Genomic DNA, 17206 nt, shown 5'->3' on the forward strand with positions numbered 1-17206 from the left:
CAGCACAGGGTGGGAGGGGTTCCACCCTCAGCCTGGAAAGGGGTGGAGGGCACAGATGGTCCTTCAGCCAGACCCTCCCACGCCCAGCGCCACGGGCCTCCCCACACCCCTTCTCCAGACAGGACAGCCGTGGGAGTGGGATGGGAGGAGCAGGGAGGTGGGAGGTGGGAGAAGCGAGAAGCTAAGGCCTGGGCCCAGCAGCCTTCCCCCGGGGGAGGGGGCTCACCTGGGCACTGGCCAGGACTGACTTTGGCGGGCACGCGGCACCCTGGCACCCTACTTCAGGCGGGGCAGGTCCGGTGAGTTTCCGGGTGCACCATTCCTGAGCCCTGAGCCAGGCCAGGGAGGGGCAGGGTGCGGCCTTTCAGGCAGCCAGTCTGCTGAGCGCAGCGCCCAGTGCCCAGGACCAGCCACAGCCGGCCTCTTTGCCCAGGGGCCTGAGCAGCTGCCCACCTGCCACTCCCCACTCCCTGCTGGAGGTCAGCGGTGCCATCCTTCGTGACCCACCTCTCGCCCAGCCCATCACACCCTCCTGGGGCTGCGGGTGCCTGGGGTGGGCTGGGAGCTGCAGTCCCCGGCCCCCACACCCGGGAGGACGGGAGGACGGGGGAGGAACTCTCGGCCCAGCGCCCAGGGGCCCAAAGGAATTGGGAAGGGGTGGAGCTGCCCAGCCCCAGAACCGGACGCTAGGGCTGGGGGGCACGGCCACCAACCCCAAGCCCCAGACCTCGCTCTTACCTGGGAGGCGGCCGGAGGAGGGGCCTGTCCGCTGGGTGCGGTGGTTGGGGCTCCGCCACCTGGGGGAGGGACCTCGGCTCAGGGGAGGGAGTGACGAAGGCCCAGGGGCGGACCTGGGGCCGCTGCACCGCCCTCCCGCCCGCCAGCGCACGTGGTGGCCGGCCTCCGGCATCACAGAACCCGGCGTGGCCCCGGGGTGCACCCCACCCTACTATACGCGCTCGTCCAGCAACGGTGCCCCCTCCCTGCCAGCCTCGGCCCCTCCTCACACCCTACCCTGAGGTCCGAGTGTCTTGTCTGCACCCATCTCTGGCTAAAGTCCTCACTTTCTATGGAATTCCGTGTCCCCAAGTCTCATTTGGGGACAGTAACTGCAAACCCGTCCCCTTCCCAGGGCGTTATCAAAACAACTGGGTGCCCAGAGCCGCACCCAGCACCCAGCGCCTTGCGACACCAGGTTGGGTAAGTCCTTCCTTTTGACAAACAGCCCCAGGCGGCGGCTGGCAGACCCGTTATCTCCCTCGCCCCATCTGGGCGTGGGCGTGGCTCCACTGGGGATCAGGCTAGAGCCGGTGGCGCTTCCTGTGTGCTGCCTGGGGAGGAGGGGGCCAGTCCCCATAGCTTCCGGCCGTTCCGCACAAGCCAGGCCCGTCAGCACTGCCGTCCCCAGTTCGCAGATGAGGAAACTGAGGCCGAGGGGTTCACAGGCCTCCAGGTGTCCCCCACCAGGCCTGGGTCTTGTCCGCGAGCTCTCCCGAGCAGCCTGGCCTTAGGCAGCCGGACAGGAGGCCAGAGGACAGGCTCCCGGGTGTCTGAGAAAGTGAGCGGATCTGGACAGCGGACGGGGGGGGGTGGGGGGGGGATGGGGACAGGGGGCGGGGGGTGGGGGGGATTTGGTCCGAGAAGCCTTGGGAGGCGGGCAGGGAGAAAGTGAGCTGGAGGGAGACACGGAAGGAGGCCCCCAGGAGAGAAGAACAGGTGGGCAAGGCCAGGACCCACAATGAAAACACTCGATGGGAAAGGCGTCCTGGGACTGAGGTGGGGCAGACGAGGGCGGTCCGGGCTGTCATGCAGCCGGCAGTGTGGTCCTCGGTGGGTGGTCTCAGGCAGGATCTAGGCACCAGGCAGCTCAGCATGCAGCCCCCGCCTCTCCTCCTCCCTGCACACCCAAGCCCCAGCCTCTGGTTCGTGCATGACCTCAGGCCCATCTTGAAGGTCACCTCCTCTGGGGAGCCTCCCTGGGTTGAGCCCAGTGGAGCACTTGCCATGCACACTTGCCCGTCCGTCTCCACTCTCCCCACTCGCCATCCCACTGTGTGCCCAGCACCGGCCCCACCGGGGACTGGCACAGAGGAGGGCCTTTCGCTCCAGGCGGGACTGGAGGGCCAGGTCAGGAGGCGGGGGAGCCACTGGCAGTGCTCGCTGAGATGACTGGGCCCTAAAGGTGTGGGGAGGGAGCAGGGAGGGAGGGCAGCACCTCGAGGCCTCCCAGGTCCCAGGAGAGAGAAACGGCCAGGGTGCCTCTTACACCCTTACGGGCAGGCAGCGGGCACGATGGAGCCATCTGTAGCCCAGGCCCAGGCCTGCGCGGAGTGGCAGCCACCGAGGCGGGAAGTTACCAAACAACTGGCGTCTGGGATGGGGCCACCGCTAAGACTCTATCGCGCCCTCTGAGGGCGGCCGGGGCCACCTCACCGGCTACACCGGGACGGCCCTCCCCCCACCACCACCACCCCCCTCCCCCCAGCCCCCAGCCTGCAGCCCGCAGCGGGGTCAGACTCCGGCTCCCCAGGAAGGGAGCGGGCGGAGTGAGCGGGCTCTGATCTGCCCCGTGCGCCCCTGGGGACTGGGGTCCCTGGAGTCGGGGGGGGGGGGGGCCTGCTGGGGTACCACGCGGGAGGGGAGCGCCCACCCTGCCCGCACGCACCCGCGCTGGGGAGGCTGAGCCGCGCGCCTCACCTGCCGCCTGCGCCCCTCGCCCGCCCGCAGGAAGGGCCGCCCGCCCCGGTGGAGAGGGAGGAAACTGCGGGAGGTGGGGGCGGGGAGACCGCGGCGGGAGCTGGGGTTCCTGTCATGTGACCCTCCTTTCTGCTCTCACAGTCCCGCCTGGAGTGAAAGGAGCCGGGCCCAGAGGTCTCCAGGGTCACTGCTCCTGCCCCCAGGTGCGCGGGGCGCCGGGGGAGGGAGGGCACAGGGGGTGGGGGGAGAGATCGGGGCCCAGGGGTGCTGGGTGGGGGTCCCTTTGGCCCCTCTGTGGCTGGGGCGGTAGCCACGCCTCCTCCTTTGGGGGCAGTAGCCACAGATAGAAGACAGAGGGGGTCCCCACAGCTCAGATCCGGGGTGCTGCAGGGCACCAGGTCCCGGGGACAGGGACGGCTTCCCGTGGGAAGTCAGCACGTGGAGACCGGGTGGCGGGCGACCGGCAAGGCCGGCAGCCGCGGGAGGAGAGGGGCCTGGGCCCTGAGGGTCCGTCTTCCTTTCGACCTTTCTCCCCCCATTTGGCCGCGGGCGAGGCCCTGGCCGGTGTTGCCGTGGGAGGTGGGGGGGACCAGGCTGGCCTCTTCCAGCAGGTCTTTCCCTTCCCTTCTGCGCGGTCAAGGCCCAGACCTTGAGGCTCGGGCAACAGGCGCCCACCTCCCTCCTGGGACGGAGTTGCAGCCCCGCGCCCCTACCTCAGCCACCCCCCAGCCCAGATGCGGCGGCCGGGGCCCCACCAGCCGGAGCCCGAGCCCCAAGGCGAGGAGCTGTGGGAGCAGGAGATGGAGCGGCTGTGGTCCTCCTGGGCGCCCGTGCGGACGCTGCCCTACGCCATGGCGGACAAGCGCTTCCTCCGGTGGGTGCTCGGTGGGTCCAGGGTCAGGACACAGCCAGGCCCGAGGTGGGAGTGGGGGGTCAGGATACAGCCAGGCCTGAGGTGGGAATGGGGGCCAGGACACAGCCAGGCCCGAGGTGGGAGTGGGGGCCAGGACACTGCCAGGCCCGACGTGGGAGTGGGGGGCCAGGACACTGCCAGGCCCGACGTGGGAGTGGGGGCCAGGACACAGCCAGGCCGGAGGTGGGAGTGGGGGCCAGGACACAGCCAGGCCCGACGTGGGAGTGGGTGGTCAGGACACAGCCAGGCCCGACGTGGGAGTAGAGAATGGGGGTGGGAATCACCTGTTTAGCAGCTCTGCCTGGCCCGGGAGGGCACGGTGGGTGACTCCGGGTGCTCCCATCACCCCCCCCATCCCAGGCAACTGTGGGAGCCCGAGGGGGCCAAGGCCTCGTGCTGGCAGCGGTGGCAGCGAAGGCGGGGGACCACGGGACGGCGCCTGAGGGAGGCAGCGCAGCGGCTGGCCCAGGGCTTCGGGCTCTGGGAGGGGCCCCTGTACGAGATCGGGGGTAAGGCCTGCACCCGCCTCCCCGGTCTGGAGTCTGAATGTCCAGTTTAGAAACAGGAGGAGGGCCCCGGGCTTGCCATCGCTCCCCTCGGCCCCACCAACCAGCCCCCTGTCCTCACACCCCTCCACACCTGAGTGGGCCCGAACCTTGCTGGGCGGCAGCACCCCCTGGTGGATGTCAGAGGTACTGCGAGGGGCCTCCAGTTGGGGGACCACTCACCAGAGGTCCCGCGAGGCCGAGCCCACACCGCTGGATGGCAGGGCCCTGGGATCCCCGCTGAGCCTGGCTCGGGGCCCCGTGCCCCACCCGCTGTTCTCCCATAGGCCTCTTTGGCACCGGAATCCAGTCCTACTTCACCTTCCTCCGCTTCCTGCTGATGCTCAACCTGCTGACCGTGCTTCTGACCTCCAGCTTCGTGCTGCTGCCCCTGGTCTGGCTCCGCCCACCGGACCCAGGCCCCGCCCTTAACCTCAGTGAGTGCCTGGGCAGCCCCACCCTCTGGGCCTCTGGGCATCCTCGCTGGGGTCCAGCCAGGGACTCAACCTGACCAGCCTGTTGCACGGCAAGGCCTCCGGGGCTGAGGGCTATGGGGTGGGTGGGGGCACATCCTCCCTTATGCCTTGGGGACCCTTTCCTGTTGGCCCTCTCCCTCCTCAGCAGCCCTCCAGTGCCCTGGTGACCCCCAGCCCGCGGCTGCTGCCCCCGGTCTCCACTCCCGACTTTGGAATGTGCTCACTGGCCGGGTAAGTGGCCCATCCCAGCGATGGCTCCGGAGGGAGCTGGCCTCAGGGGACCCCAGTCGAGTGGACACTCACCTCTCTAAGCACGTTTTGGCACTGACTTATTTATTTGCTCATTGATTTCAGAGAGGAAGGAAGAGGGAGAGAGAAACATCAATGATGAGAATCACTGATTGGCTGCCTCTTGCACTCCCCCTCCTGGGGATCGAGCCCGCAACCCGGGCCTGTGCCCTGACCGGGAATCGAACCCTGACCTCCTGGTTCAGAGGCCCACGCTCAACCGCTGAGCCACACTGGCTGTGAGACATTTTGGCTCTTAGGGGGATGGTCTTACATAGACAGCCTGGCCAGGCCAGTGATGGGGTCAGAGAGAGCGGAGGCCACTGGGCCCCAGCCGGGCTTGGGAGAAGCACCCACAGCCCTCGGGGCCAAGGGGGCCTGGAGCGCGGGGGACAGTGCGGGGGACACGTGTGCAGGCCTCTGAGATCAGCACCACCGCACCCGGGCCCTGAAAGCCACTTGGGCCTTTCTCTTCCTCAACACTGTGCCGCCTCGGGCAGGCGCCTGGCCCCTGGGAGCCTCTGTGAAGTGACGGGGTTATTGTGAGAGTCAACGAGCACTTAGCACCCAGCCCGGCAGGGACTGAAGCTCAGGGGTCCTCACCCTCGTCCTCACCGCGTCCCAGGCCTTCAACAACACCTACATCTTCTATGGCGCCTACCGGGCGGGGCCCGAGGGCAGCTCCGCCTACAGCATCCGCCTGGCCTACCTCCTGAGCCCGCTGGCCTGCCTCCTGCTCTGCTTCTGCGGGACCCTGCGACGGTGAGCGTCCTGCCCTCACCGCCTCACGGGCCGGGGTACCCCCCACCCATCCCCACTCACCCTCCCTTGGCATAGTCCCGCCCCCAGCTGGCAGGACGGTCCTGGCTCATCCAGTCAGCTCATAGGTGCCTCCTGGGTACCATCTCTGGGTCCCCGGCTGCAGCCCTCAGGGCCCCAGGCCACTGCCTCTGTGTCCCCTCCCCGACCCAGGCCAAGGCCAATGCCTGGCCCCGGGGCTGCCAGGGCTTCCCAGACCCAGAGCCACAGCCCAGGCTGGCAGCCTGGAGGCGCCCTCCCACAGGCCCTGCCTCCTGCCCCCCCAGGATGGTGAAGGGGCTGCCCCAGAAGCTGTTCCTGGGCCAGGACTACCGGTCGCCGCTCAGCGCCAAGGTCTTCTCCTCCTGGGACTTCTGTATCCGCGGCCGGGAGGCAGCCACCATCAAACAGCATGAGATCAGCAACGAGTTCAAGGTGAGTGAGGGCGTGCGAGTGTGAGCGTGTGTGCGGGTGAGTGTGTGTGTGTGTGTGTGTGTGAGAGAGAGAGAGAGAGAGAGAGAGAGAGAGAGAGAGAGAGAGATGGAGCATGTGGAATGTATATGAGAGTGTATGTGTGTGAGTGTGTACATGCGTGCACACAGATGTTACACCTGGAGGCAGAGGCTGTGCGGGTGTAGGTGTGAGCGCTCACCTGCTCACCTGCACAGTACAAGGAGGGGAGGTAAAAGCAGCTGCCGCTCCTGGGCCTGTCCCTGCCCCAGTGTCACCCCAACCCTGCCTAGACCCTGGCCGCCCCACCTGCCTCTGCTTCCACCCCCCACCCACCCCTCGCAGGTGGAGCTGGAGGAGGGGCATCGGTTCCAGCTGGCGCAGCAGCAGACGCGGGCCCAGAGAGCCTGCCATCTGCTCTCCTACCTGCGGGTCAACTTCCTAATCGGGCTCCTGGTGGTCGGGGCCATCAGCGCCATCTTCTGGGCCACCAAGTACTCGCAGGACAACAAGGAGGTGCCAGGCAGCTGACATGTTGGTTTATTCCTGGCCAGACTGCGGGAGGAGGCGGGTGGTAGCTGAGGAAGCTGAGTTCAGAGTGGTTAAAGCGACGCGCCCAGTCAGGGCCCCATCCGACTGGCACACCCTGTGGACAGTCCTAGGCTGCCAGGTTGCCATCGCCCGGGGCCTTCCAGGCACGGGGGGGCCTGCCCCAGAGTTACCCTGGAGGGGGTGTAGGGGAGGGGAGCTACCGGGCACCCCGGTCCATGGCACCCCCTCCCTGCTTTCCCGGCAGGAGACCCTGTTTGTGCTGCTGCAGTACCTGCCCCCTGGGGTCATCGCCCTGGTCAACTTCCTGGGCCCCCTGCTGTTCGTCTTCCTGGTGCAGCTGGAGAGCTACCCTCCCAACACCGAGGTCAACCTCATCCTCGTCTGGTGAGCGAGGCCCCGGTGCCAGGCGGGACCAAGGGAAGGCGGGGCGCTGAGGCACGGGAGCGGCTGGGCGCTGCTGCCCGTCCTGGTGGTCTCCTGGCACCAGAGTCCCAAGCAGGGAAGGCAGGAAGATGCTTCCAGAACGCTCCGTCCCAGGGAGCCCTGGTGGGAGGCGTTCCCATCCCCTCTGCCCAGACCAGACCGCAGCCTGGACCAACCCACGCCAAGGGGCCCGCGGCTGGTTTGCCAGAGGGTGTTGGGAACCAGCGTCACACACGTAGGGAAACCAGGGACATGGGACTCACGGTTCCCACGCGCCCGGGGGCTTACACCCTTCCCTCGACAACCCTCACGTGACCCGTGAAGTCAGAGCCCCCCATCACCCCTTTGAACAGATGGGGAAACTGGTTCACAGGGACCGAGCGTGCTGGCCACGGTCAAGCTCGCATGCTGGCCTGGTGCAGGCTCAGACACAAGCCCCTCTGCCCGCTCCAGGCTGGGGTCCTGCGTGGACCCACAGCCCTTCTGTGAACCTCCCCACCTGAGCCCCATCTCCACCCCACCCCCCACCCCCCAGCAGAAGAACCGCTGTCCCCAGCCTGCCACGGTCAGCCTGCAGAGCCCTCACTTAGCTCTAACGCACCGGGGGTGGCTGGGGCTGGCCGTCTCCCTGTGAGGCCCCGTGTGCAACGGCTCAGGCGGGTGCACGCACGTGTGTGGGTACACAGGCAGTGGAGTGGGCGGGTATGAACCGGCGGCAGGCGGAGGGACGCTCTCACCTGCAATAAATAAGGATGGTGACGGCCCATCGGGGCCTGTGCCTCTCCAAGCTGGGGGTCGGGGAAGGACGGCCGGGCTGTGCAGTTTCCCAACCTGATTGACAAACGGAACCCTTCTCCCGTGAATCATCCGGGGACCCAAGTGCTGGGGAACACACGTTGGGGACCGTGGCCACACGGGGGCAGGTGGGAAGGAGGCGGGGCTCTGCAGGTAGCAGCCTCACCCACATCCCGGCCCGCAGGTGCGTGGTGCTGAAGCTGGCCAGCCTGGGCATGTTCTCCTTCTCGCTGGGCCAGACCATGCTGTGCCTCGGCCGCAACAAGACCAGCTGTGAGTCCCACGGCTACAACGCCTGTGACTACCAGGTGGCTGGGGCTCCGGCGGGGCCTGTCCCTTTGGGCGTCTCCCCACCTCTGACCTCCCTGCCCCTTTCATCTCCTGGTTCCTCTCCAGGTCTCACCTTTGCGAGAGGGTGGGGGTAGAGCTTCCCACACCTGGGCACACCTCCAGGGGGTGCTGTTTGCACCACACAGCACAGTGCAGGGTGGCAGCCCGGGCGGGCGGTTTTCCCTGCGTGAATCGTATCCTTGGGGCCGGGGCTTTACCTTAGCAATCGTATCAGGCTCCAGGCAAGGCTCCTGTCCACGGAGATACCCCCCCACGGGTGGGTGAGTGGTGGCTGGGCCCGTGGGTGGTGACCGGAACCATTCTGCCCAGTGCTGGGAGAACTCGGTGGGGGAGGAGCTGTACAAGCTGAGCACCTTCAACTTCCTGCTCACCGTGGCCTTCGCCTTCCTGGTCAGCCTGCCTAGGAGGTCAGCCACGTGGGGACACCATGGGGCAGTGGTGGGGGGACCTGGGCATGTCTGAGGGTGGCCGGTGGCTGCAGCCAGGGGTGAGCAGTTCTACATGTGTGTGTCCCTGTGACTGAGTGTGGGATGGTCCATGGCCGTGACCATGACGGACATGGTGATGCTGGGCACGCCCTGTGCCCAGGATGCTGGTGGAGCGGTTCTCAGGCCGGTTCTGGACCTGGCTGGGCCGGGAGGAGTTCCTCGTGCCCACGAACGTGCTGGACATCGTGGCGGGGCAGACGGTCATCTGGATGGGCCTCTTCTACTGCCCCCTGCTGCCCCTGCTCCACAGCGTCTTCATATTCCTCACCTTCTACATCAAGAAGGTGCGGCTCGCAGGTGGGGCGGGAGGGAGCAGGGTGCCCTGGTGGGCACCTTGAGTGGGGCTCCTGTCCTGCCTCTGCCCTCACCCCCGCCCCCCGGCCTCACTTCCCGGGGCCCAGGCTCCTGGGTGTCTGCACATGGGAGCTGACAGCCCCCCGTTGCCGCTCGCCCCCCAGTACACCCTCCTGAGGAACTCCAGGGCGTCCCTGCGGCGGTTCCGAGCCTCGAGCTCCACCTTCTTCTTCCAGCTGGTGCTCATCCTGGGCCTGCTCCTGGCCACCATGCCGCTGGGCTACGTGGTCAGCAGGTACGGGGAGGAGAGGGCGGGAGGCGGAGGGCTGGCCGGTCAGCAGGTGCGGGGAGGAGAGGGCGGGAGGCAGAGGGATGGCCGGTCAGGTCAGCAGGTGCGGGGAGGAGAGGGCGGGAGGCAGAGGGATGGCCGGTCAGCAGGTGCGGGGAGGAGAGGGCGAGGGCGGGAGGCGGAGGGAGGGGCCGGCAGCTCCTCACTGGGCCCTGACGCCGGTCTCTCCGCAGCATCCACTCCTCTCGGGGTTGCGGCCTCTTCGCCAACTACTCAGCCCCCTGGCAGGTGGTCCCTGAGCTGGTGGCTCTCCGGCTGCCACCCCCTGTCCAGCAGGCCCTCCACTACCTGGGCTCCCAGGCATTCAGCTTTCCCCTCCTCATCCTGCTCAGGTACCTCTAGGGCAGCAGGGGTCAAGGGAGGGGCCCCTGGGAGGGGGGTCCTTCCATGGGCACCTCCAGCCAGTCTCATGGGATCCGGGAGCAGGACAGGGAGAGCCCAGGGAGGCAGGTGGCCCGGGGGTTCCTCCTGTGCCCCTGGGCAGACCCCTGGAGCCTCGCCTGTACCCAGGCACCTCACCTGACCCCTGGGAGGAGCAAGTGCCTGACTTAGCGCTGAAAGCCCGGTTATTGCCGTCATTTGGTCATTTGTCATTCGGGGTCATTTGTCATTTGGGGCGAGGGCTGAGCACGGTGGGAGGAAGCAGAGGTGAGAGGAAGCCGGGTCTGCAAACCCAGGCAGAGAGAAGACCCCAGGAGGTGGGGCGGAAGTGTGGGGGTGACTCACCTTGGATCCCCCTCTATCCAAAGCCTCGTCCTGACCGTGTGCGTCTCCCAGTCCCAGGCCAACGCCAGGGCCATCCAGGGGCTCCGGAAGCAGCTGGTGTGGGTGAGAGCGGGCGAGACCCCATCCGAGCAGGGTGGTCTCGGGCTGGGAATGGAGGCGGGGAAAGGGCCAGGCGGTGCCAGGAGCCGGTTAGCCTTGGAGACCAGTGTCTGGGAGTGCGGCTGAGGGCGGGGCCGGGACGCTGCTGGGGGCGTGGTCTCGGACCGGACTAAGGCGGGACCCTGAAGGGCTTTCTTGGGCGGGAACGGAGCCTTAGGAGGCGTGGCCTCGCTCGGGGAGGCGGGCCGGGGGCGGGGCTTGTGGGGGCGGGGCCTCCGGGGCGGGCAGTGGCCTGCGGATCCGCAGCTGGGAGACTGGCTGATTGCTCTGGGCCTGGGCTCCTCCTGTGGGCCTGGGCTGCTCCTGGGGTGCCTGGGCTGCTCCTGGGGGACCTGGGCTGCTCCTGCGGGGCCTGGGCTGCTCCTGGGGGGCCTGGGCTGCTCCTGGGGGACCTGTGCTGCTCCTGCGGGGCCTGGGCTGCTCCTGGGGGGCCTGGGCTGCTCCTGCGGGGCCTGGGCTGCTCCTGGGGGGCCTGTGCTGCTCCTGTGGGACCTGGGCTGCTCCTGGGGGGCCTGGGCTGCTCCTGCGGGGCCTGGGCTGCTCCTGGGGGACCTGGGCTGCTCCTGGGGGGCCTGGGCTGCTCCTGCGGGGCCTGGGCTGCTCCTGGGGGGCCTGGGCTGCTCCTGCAGGGCCTGGGCTGCTCCTGGGGGACCTGGGCTGCTCCTGGGGGGCCTGTGCTGCTCCTGGGGGGCCTGGGCTGCTCCTGGGGGGCCTGTGCTGCTCCTGGGGGGCCTGGGCTGCTCCTGGGGGGCCTGTGCTGCTCCTGGGGGGCCTGGGCTGCTCCTGGGGGGCCTGGGCTGCTCCTGCGGGGCCTGGGCTGCTCCTGGGGGACCTGGGCTGCTCCTGGGGGGCGGTGCCTTTGTAACCAACCGGCTGGTTGCTCCCCCGCAGCAAGTCCAGGAGAAGTGGCACCTGGTGGAGGACCTGTCCCGGCTGCTGCCAGAATTGGGCCTCGGTGACTCGCCGGGGCCCCAATCACCTCATTCTCCATCTTCGCGCCCGCGGTCCTTCTGCCCTGGATTCCCTTGCCCAGGCTCCCCGGGGCCCAGGTCCCCCAAGGCCCTCAGGTCCCCCAGACCCTCCCCCTCCCACGTGGATCCCGCCTGTAGATTCCGCTTCCCCAGCGGCGCGGAGCTATAGCACGGACCCCCACTCCGACCCCACTCCGTCTGGAGCCTCCTGGCCGCCCTGCAGCCCACCGCCACCCCAGAGTCCCCCTTGCCCCACGCTCCTGCTCCCCGGTGATGCCCCAAAGCGGGGTTCACACACCCAGGCAGCAGGAAGAAAACATGGAAACTTGTGTTTATAGTCTGTATTTTTTCTTTTTTTTATTTCTTTGTATAGTTGGTATTTTTTTTTTCTTTTTTAAATAATTTTTATTTCTTGAAGTATTATAGTTGGTATTTTTATCTTATTTCTTTAAATTTTGTGTTTTTTTGATTGTTGTATGATTACATAATATGTTAGTATAATAACCCATGAGTAGTTTATAAATACACACCCACTGGCAGTGCTCAGAAACTGTCTACCGCGGGAAGCACCATCATAAAATTTGAGGCTCTCCGCCCGTGGGGAGGGTCAACCTGGCACAGTTGGAGCAAACCCACAGGGCACACGCCCAGAACCCCGACACCCGGTTCCTGAGCCAGACCCCCCCAGCGAGGGGCCCAGTGGTCATTGCCCCCCTGACCCCAGGCCTCCAGGGCTCACCCGCGTCAGAACAGGGTCTGAAGGCGGCCTCTCCCTAGCGGTTTCTCACCCCTGCATTCTAAGTGGGTGCCCCCCCTCCATGAAGGGGGTTCCTCAGGACCCTGCCTGCCATCGGCAGCACCTGGTTGCCCACCCTCTCTGCATCCCCCAGGGAGCTGACCTCCGGGAATGGTGGGGTGAAGAGGCCCCCCCAGGGCTCAGGCGTTAGGATCTGCCTGAGGCTGGGTTTGTGATTCCCGAGCCTGTCGAAGGTTCCTTTCCAAAGCCGGAGGCTGCACGGAGGCTGCCGGAGGCTGCAAGTCCACGGCTCAGCGCGCAGCGACATGCGCTGGGCCCAGCGGCCTAACGCCCCGGTGACGCACCCCACCAGGGCCACTTACCCACAGGGTGACAACGCCTGGTCCACAGACCCCCAGGAGCGAAGGTCAGGAGAAACCCAGGACCTGCTTGCAAAGCCCCCGCCTCCACCAGGGGCCCCGCCTGGCTGGGTTCCAGGCCTGGGCAGCGTCTGGGCAGCTCTGACCCGGTGCCCTCAGGCCACAGGCTTCCTGCGGTCACTAAGGCGCGTCTGGCTGGCTGCCCCGTCCTCTCACTCACCCAGCGTCACAAGACCATCGGCTGTGGGCACGCGCTGGGCCTTCCAGGCTGGCAGAGAGCCTGCAGGGAACAGCCCGGCTCAGGGCGGCCCCAGCCCGGCCCACGCCAAGTGACGCGTGCTCACGAACATCTCGGGGCCAACCTGTGCTTCCCGGCCAGCAGCCTCCGCGTCGCCTGAGAACTTGCTAGAAATGCAAACTCTCAGGCCCACGCGGCTCCTGACTCAGGAGGGCTCTGAAGGCGCCCGGCCGCGGGGCTCAGGGGTGGAGCGCTGACCTGTGAGCCAGGAGGCCATGGTTGGATTCCCGGTCAGGGCACAGGCCCGGGCTGCAGGCTTAAACCCCAGCGGGGCACCTGCAGGAGGCAGCCTATCCATGATTCTCTCTCATCATTGATGTTCCTATCTCTCCCTCTACCTTTCTCTCTAAAATCAATAAATTAAAAAAGAGAGCGAGCTGTAAGGGTGGGGCCCAGTGGGTGAGCCCCTGGGTGAGGGTGGCGCTCACGTGAGAACCGCAGCACAGCGCCACGGAGGTCCTTTACTACCACCTCTGTCCCTCCAGGGAGCACTTCCTGAGAGCCGGCCAGGCGCCAGGCAGCCTCCCGGAGCTGGGAGCCGTGGGGGAGTCCGTAGCCTGGGCCTCAGCCGCCCTTGGAGTGACTGTGAGGGTTAAATAGCGGTTACACAGTGTCCCGGTCCCGGGTGCCTTGCCTTCTGAGGAGTGCGGTCCCTCCCCCGTCCGCGCTCAGGGCGGGCTCCAGCCCAGCACCTGCCCGGCCTAACCCAGCCTGAGGTTACTCAGGGCTGAGCCCAGCATTGGCACCTAACAGGCGCCCGAAGGTGGTCACGAATGAACCAGGGTGGGATGCCGGAAGTTGCCCCTCCTGCCTGCTTCTCTGATGGGTCCAGCCCACGGGCTCTGCAGCCTGTGTCAGACCCCCTGTGGGGCCTGGGCGGGGCCCCAGGGTCACACCAGGTCCTCCCCAGTCATCCAGGGTAATCCCCCGCCCCGAAGTCACCAGATTAACCAACTCGAGCCTCATCCTAGGAACCGGCGGACTCCAGGGCTCAGGACTGGACACCCACCCGCCCAGCAAGCGCAGGGCCACAGCCCAGCAGAGGCGGCGAGTTCCCTGTGGGGTGTGGTGGAGGCTGCTGTGGGGGGCCCAGCCCTGGTGCTGGGGACCCAGGGCCCCCAGGGCCTCGGGTTATCTCCCCAATGCAGGTCCCTCCCAGGGAGCATCCTGGGAGTCCAGGCGGGAGGAGGCCCCACCGGGGGAGGCTCTCTGAGCTGGGCAGAGGCCCACACCGACAGGCATGAGGCTCCCGCTGCTGTTCGGCTTGGCCGCGCTGGGTGAGCCCCCGGGGACATGTTGGGAGGGGCCCCTGCACTGAGGTGGGTGCGGGGGGCACAGAGGAGGTGGGACCGCGGGCATGGACACCCCGGAAGCACAGGACGCAGAGGCAGAGACATGGGCTTGAGCCTCAGACCAGCCCGCACAGCAGGTGTGGCCCAGTCGCTGCTTCTCCATCCGCTTCTCCAGCCCACTGTTCGCACACCCGCGAAACGGCTGATGAGCTCACCGTGGGCTCAGAGCAGCTTCCTGAGTGAGGACACTTGATACCCCTGGGCCTCCCTGGGCCTCCCTGGTGGCCTGCAGCCTCCCCCAACCCTCCCTCTCACCCCTCCGCACCTCCCTCTCTCACAGCCACCAGCAGCTTCTCCACGGAGCCAGAGACAGGTGAGCAGCCCAGCAGGCAGACGGGACAAGGGCCCCACCCAGGAAGGGACTTGGCTGCGGGGAGGGTGCGGCTGGGTGAGAGGGTGCCTGCTGATGGACAATCAGACAATCCTAAAACCTGGCCCCAACCCCTGCAGAGCTCTGGGGGGAGGGGGAGAGAGGAGGAGGCTAGGAAGGGGGCCTCCAAAGGACTAGGGGCTGTGTGTGTGTTGGGGGGATCCCTGGGCAGGTGTAGCCCCATTACTCTGCCCCGGGGTGCCATGTATGGAGCAGAAGCCACTCCAGAAGCCTCACAGCTCTGTGGGGTGGGCGTGACCCCAGAGAGGGCGCGGGATGGGTTGGGCGGGTAGGGGGGAGGCAGGGAGCGAAGGGGAAGGCCAGCCCCCGTTCCCAGGTGCACCAATGGGAGGCTGCCTCCTCTGAGACGCAGTGGGCGGGCTGGGGACCTGGTCTCTGTGCTCTAAGGGGGTGGGCACAGAGCAGGGGGAGGGCAGACCCTGGTCCAGACACCTCCAGTGGTTCTCAACCTTCCTGATAACGCGACCTTTTAATACAGTCCCTCATGTTGTGGTGACCCCCAACCATAAAATTATTTTCGTTGCTACTTCATCACTGTAACTTTGCTACTGTTATGAATCGTCATGTAAATATCTGGTATGCAGGATGTGTTTTCATTGTTCGCGACCCACAGGTTGAGAACCGCTGTAAGGCTTTGCCTCCACTTTTCCACTCTCCTCCCTCCCCGCCCCTCTCTCCTGGCTCATGTCTAGCCCTGTGACCCTTCAGGTCAAGGTGAAGGTGGTGGGTCACCTCCCCTGCCGGTTCCCATGGCAGGGAGCTGCTCTTCCATCAGGTCACGGGGTCACTGAGCAGGCATCCGCCTGGGGTCATGCAGGGCAGGTCCCTGGTCCCGCCCCAGCACAGGCTGAAAGGCCATTTCCTCATTTGCTTTAAAAACAAACACTTTGTGGTGTTTTCGCTAAAAGGAGAGCAGAGCTCTGTGGGCCCGGCCCCTGGGGAGTACCTGGCAGGGCGGGTCCCTCGCTCAGTCCCCACAAGTCTGCTCACGGAGCTGCTAAGAGACCCACAGGAAAATCATTCATTCATTCATTCATTCATTGTTCACTCAGCAAATGCTGGCTGTACCCCCGCTTGGTGCCGGGCCTGCTTTAGGCCCAGAAGGGATGCCCGAGGTGCAGAAATGACAGAGCCCTGCCTCGGGGGCTCGCACGCCCGCCGGCTGGGGGACAGGTGTGCTCATTGTGCTTCTCCCAGAGGAAAGCAAGTGATGGGAGGGAAGGGGGCGCACCTTCTGGGAAGTTGGCACTGAGAAGGGGACCCCCCAGCCTTCCAAGCAAAGACATGTAGAGCAGGCCGTGCCTGGAGAAGGGCCTGGTAGCCAGAGCACAGGAAGCAAGAGGGGAGGGCCGCTGGGGAGGTCAGAGGACAAGGGGTGGGGGTGGGGTGGGGGGTGGGGGCAGGGAGGCCTGTGGGCGCAGCTGTGAGAGGTTGGATCTGGGGCCTTTGATGCTGTGTTGAGGAGAGATGGGCGGGGGGGCAGGGAGGGATCCAGGGTGCAACCGCAAGGGCACCGGGCTGCTCCCGGGTCCAGAGCTGGTGATAACACGGAAGCGGAGGGGTTAGGCTGAAGGCCAGGCCAGCCGACCTGCTGCGGATGGGGCCCGGCAGAGCCCTGAGGACGACCCCAAGGTGTTGGCTTGAGCACCTGCCGGGATCGGTGAGGCGCCGCTGGGCCGGCCTCGGGAGCGAGAAGCGGGCAAAGGAACCGCATGCGGAGGAGCTGAGCGCCGGGCCCTGGAAGGTGATCTCTGTGTTTCGAAATCCCCAAGAACCAGGGCAAGTGTGGTCCGGGGAGACTGCGCCTAGGTGCTGGGGAGACGCGGAGAGCCGTGCGCCTAGGTGCTGGGGAGACGCGGAGAGCTGTGCGCCTAGGTGCTGGGGAGACGCGGAGAGCTGTGCGCCTAGGCGAGGCCATCCCGCCGAGGGAGGCGCAGTGCGCGCGGGACGGGGATGGGGCGGCCACTGCTCCACCTGGGCCGCAGGCGGCGCGCACCGCTCCGGGCGCTGGGCCTGGACCGCACGTCCCTGCGCACAACGCCCGAGACCGAGTCAAGCGCAGGCGAGAGTGAGGCCATCAGGACACGCGGTAAACGCGAGAGGGACGGGGCTGCTGCCACAGCAACACCAGCCCAGCCCCCGCGGGCTCCGCTCCCGGTCCTGGGGGCCCCGTGGTCACCCCGTGATCCTGAGTGTGCCACCCCGTCGTTCCGTGGTTCTGACGCCCGTGGTGCGATGTAAATTACATGCGCGGCCACTCGTTAACGGGCTGGTGCAGAGGCCAAATCATCCCAGGAGGCCGCCACGGGTGGGCGTCCCGGGCGGGGAGCAGGTGAGCGGGGAGGAAACGTATGTAAACCAGGCTCCACTAATAGCCGTCCAGGAAGTGAAGGTGGGCCGCTCTCCTGTCGCTTTGATTCATGGTGAAGGAGCAGCGAGAGGTGTGGGTGCCGCTGCCCTGCACCCCTCCCCCCTCCCTCCCTCCCCGCTCCCTCCCCGGGAGGAGGAGGCTGGCCTAGGAGGCTGGCCTGAGGTGGGCTCTGGCCCCAGGCTCGCGCTGGTGAAATTATTAGCAGTGATTTGCAAAGCGGTGCCCCAGAGCGAGCTCCTCCACATACAGCTTAACGGACTTCAGGTGGAAGAGCCTGCGGGGACCCTGTGGGAAAACAAGCCATAAAAACGGGGGCTCTCCTGAAGTCCAGCAAGAGGCACCGAGAGAGCGCCCCCCACTGGTGACAACCAGAAACGCCCACGGACACACAAAGGTCCCCTGG

At 66.7% G+C, this 17206-nt stretch overlaps 1 protein-coding gene across 1 annotated transcript; it reads left to right on the top strand.

Annotated features, from left to right (window-relative positions):
• Positions 1-3431: 3431 nt before the first annotated feature.
• On the top strand, positions 3432-11822 carry TMC8 (transmembrane channel like 8; the record flags this gene model as incomplete). The annotated part of the gene is made up of 15 exons (XM_081108992.1): positions 3432-3571; positions 3971-4119; positions 4443-4592; positions 4777-4862; positions 5545-5681; positions 6005-6152; positions 6513-6683; positions 6964-7103; positions 8122-8245; positions 8598-8695; positions 8877-9060; positions 9235-9365; positions 9593-9751; positions 10169-10247; positions 11196-11822. 15 exons carry the CDS (start codon positions 3432-3434, stop codon positions 11442-11444), a joined length of 2145 nt encoding a protein of 714 aa, XP_080965118.1. The 3' UTR covers positions 11445-11822.
• Between the last annotated feature and the right edge of the window lie 5384 nt (positions 11823-17206).

Source organism: Myotis nattereri, assembly GCF_964212035.1.
Source record: "Myotis nattereri genome assembly, chromosome: 16".
Taxonomy (NCBI): domain Eukaryota; kingdom Metazoa; phylum Chordata; class Mammalia; order Chiroptera; family Vespertilionidae; genus Myotis; species Myotis nattereri.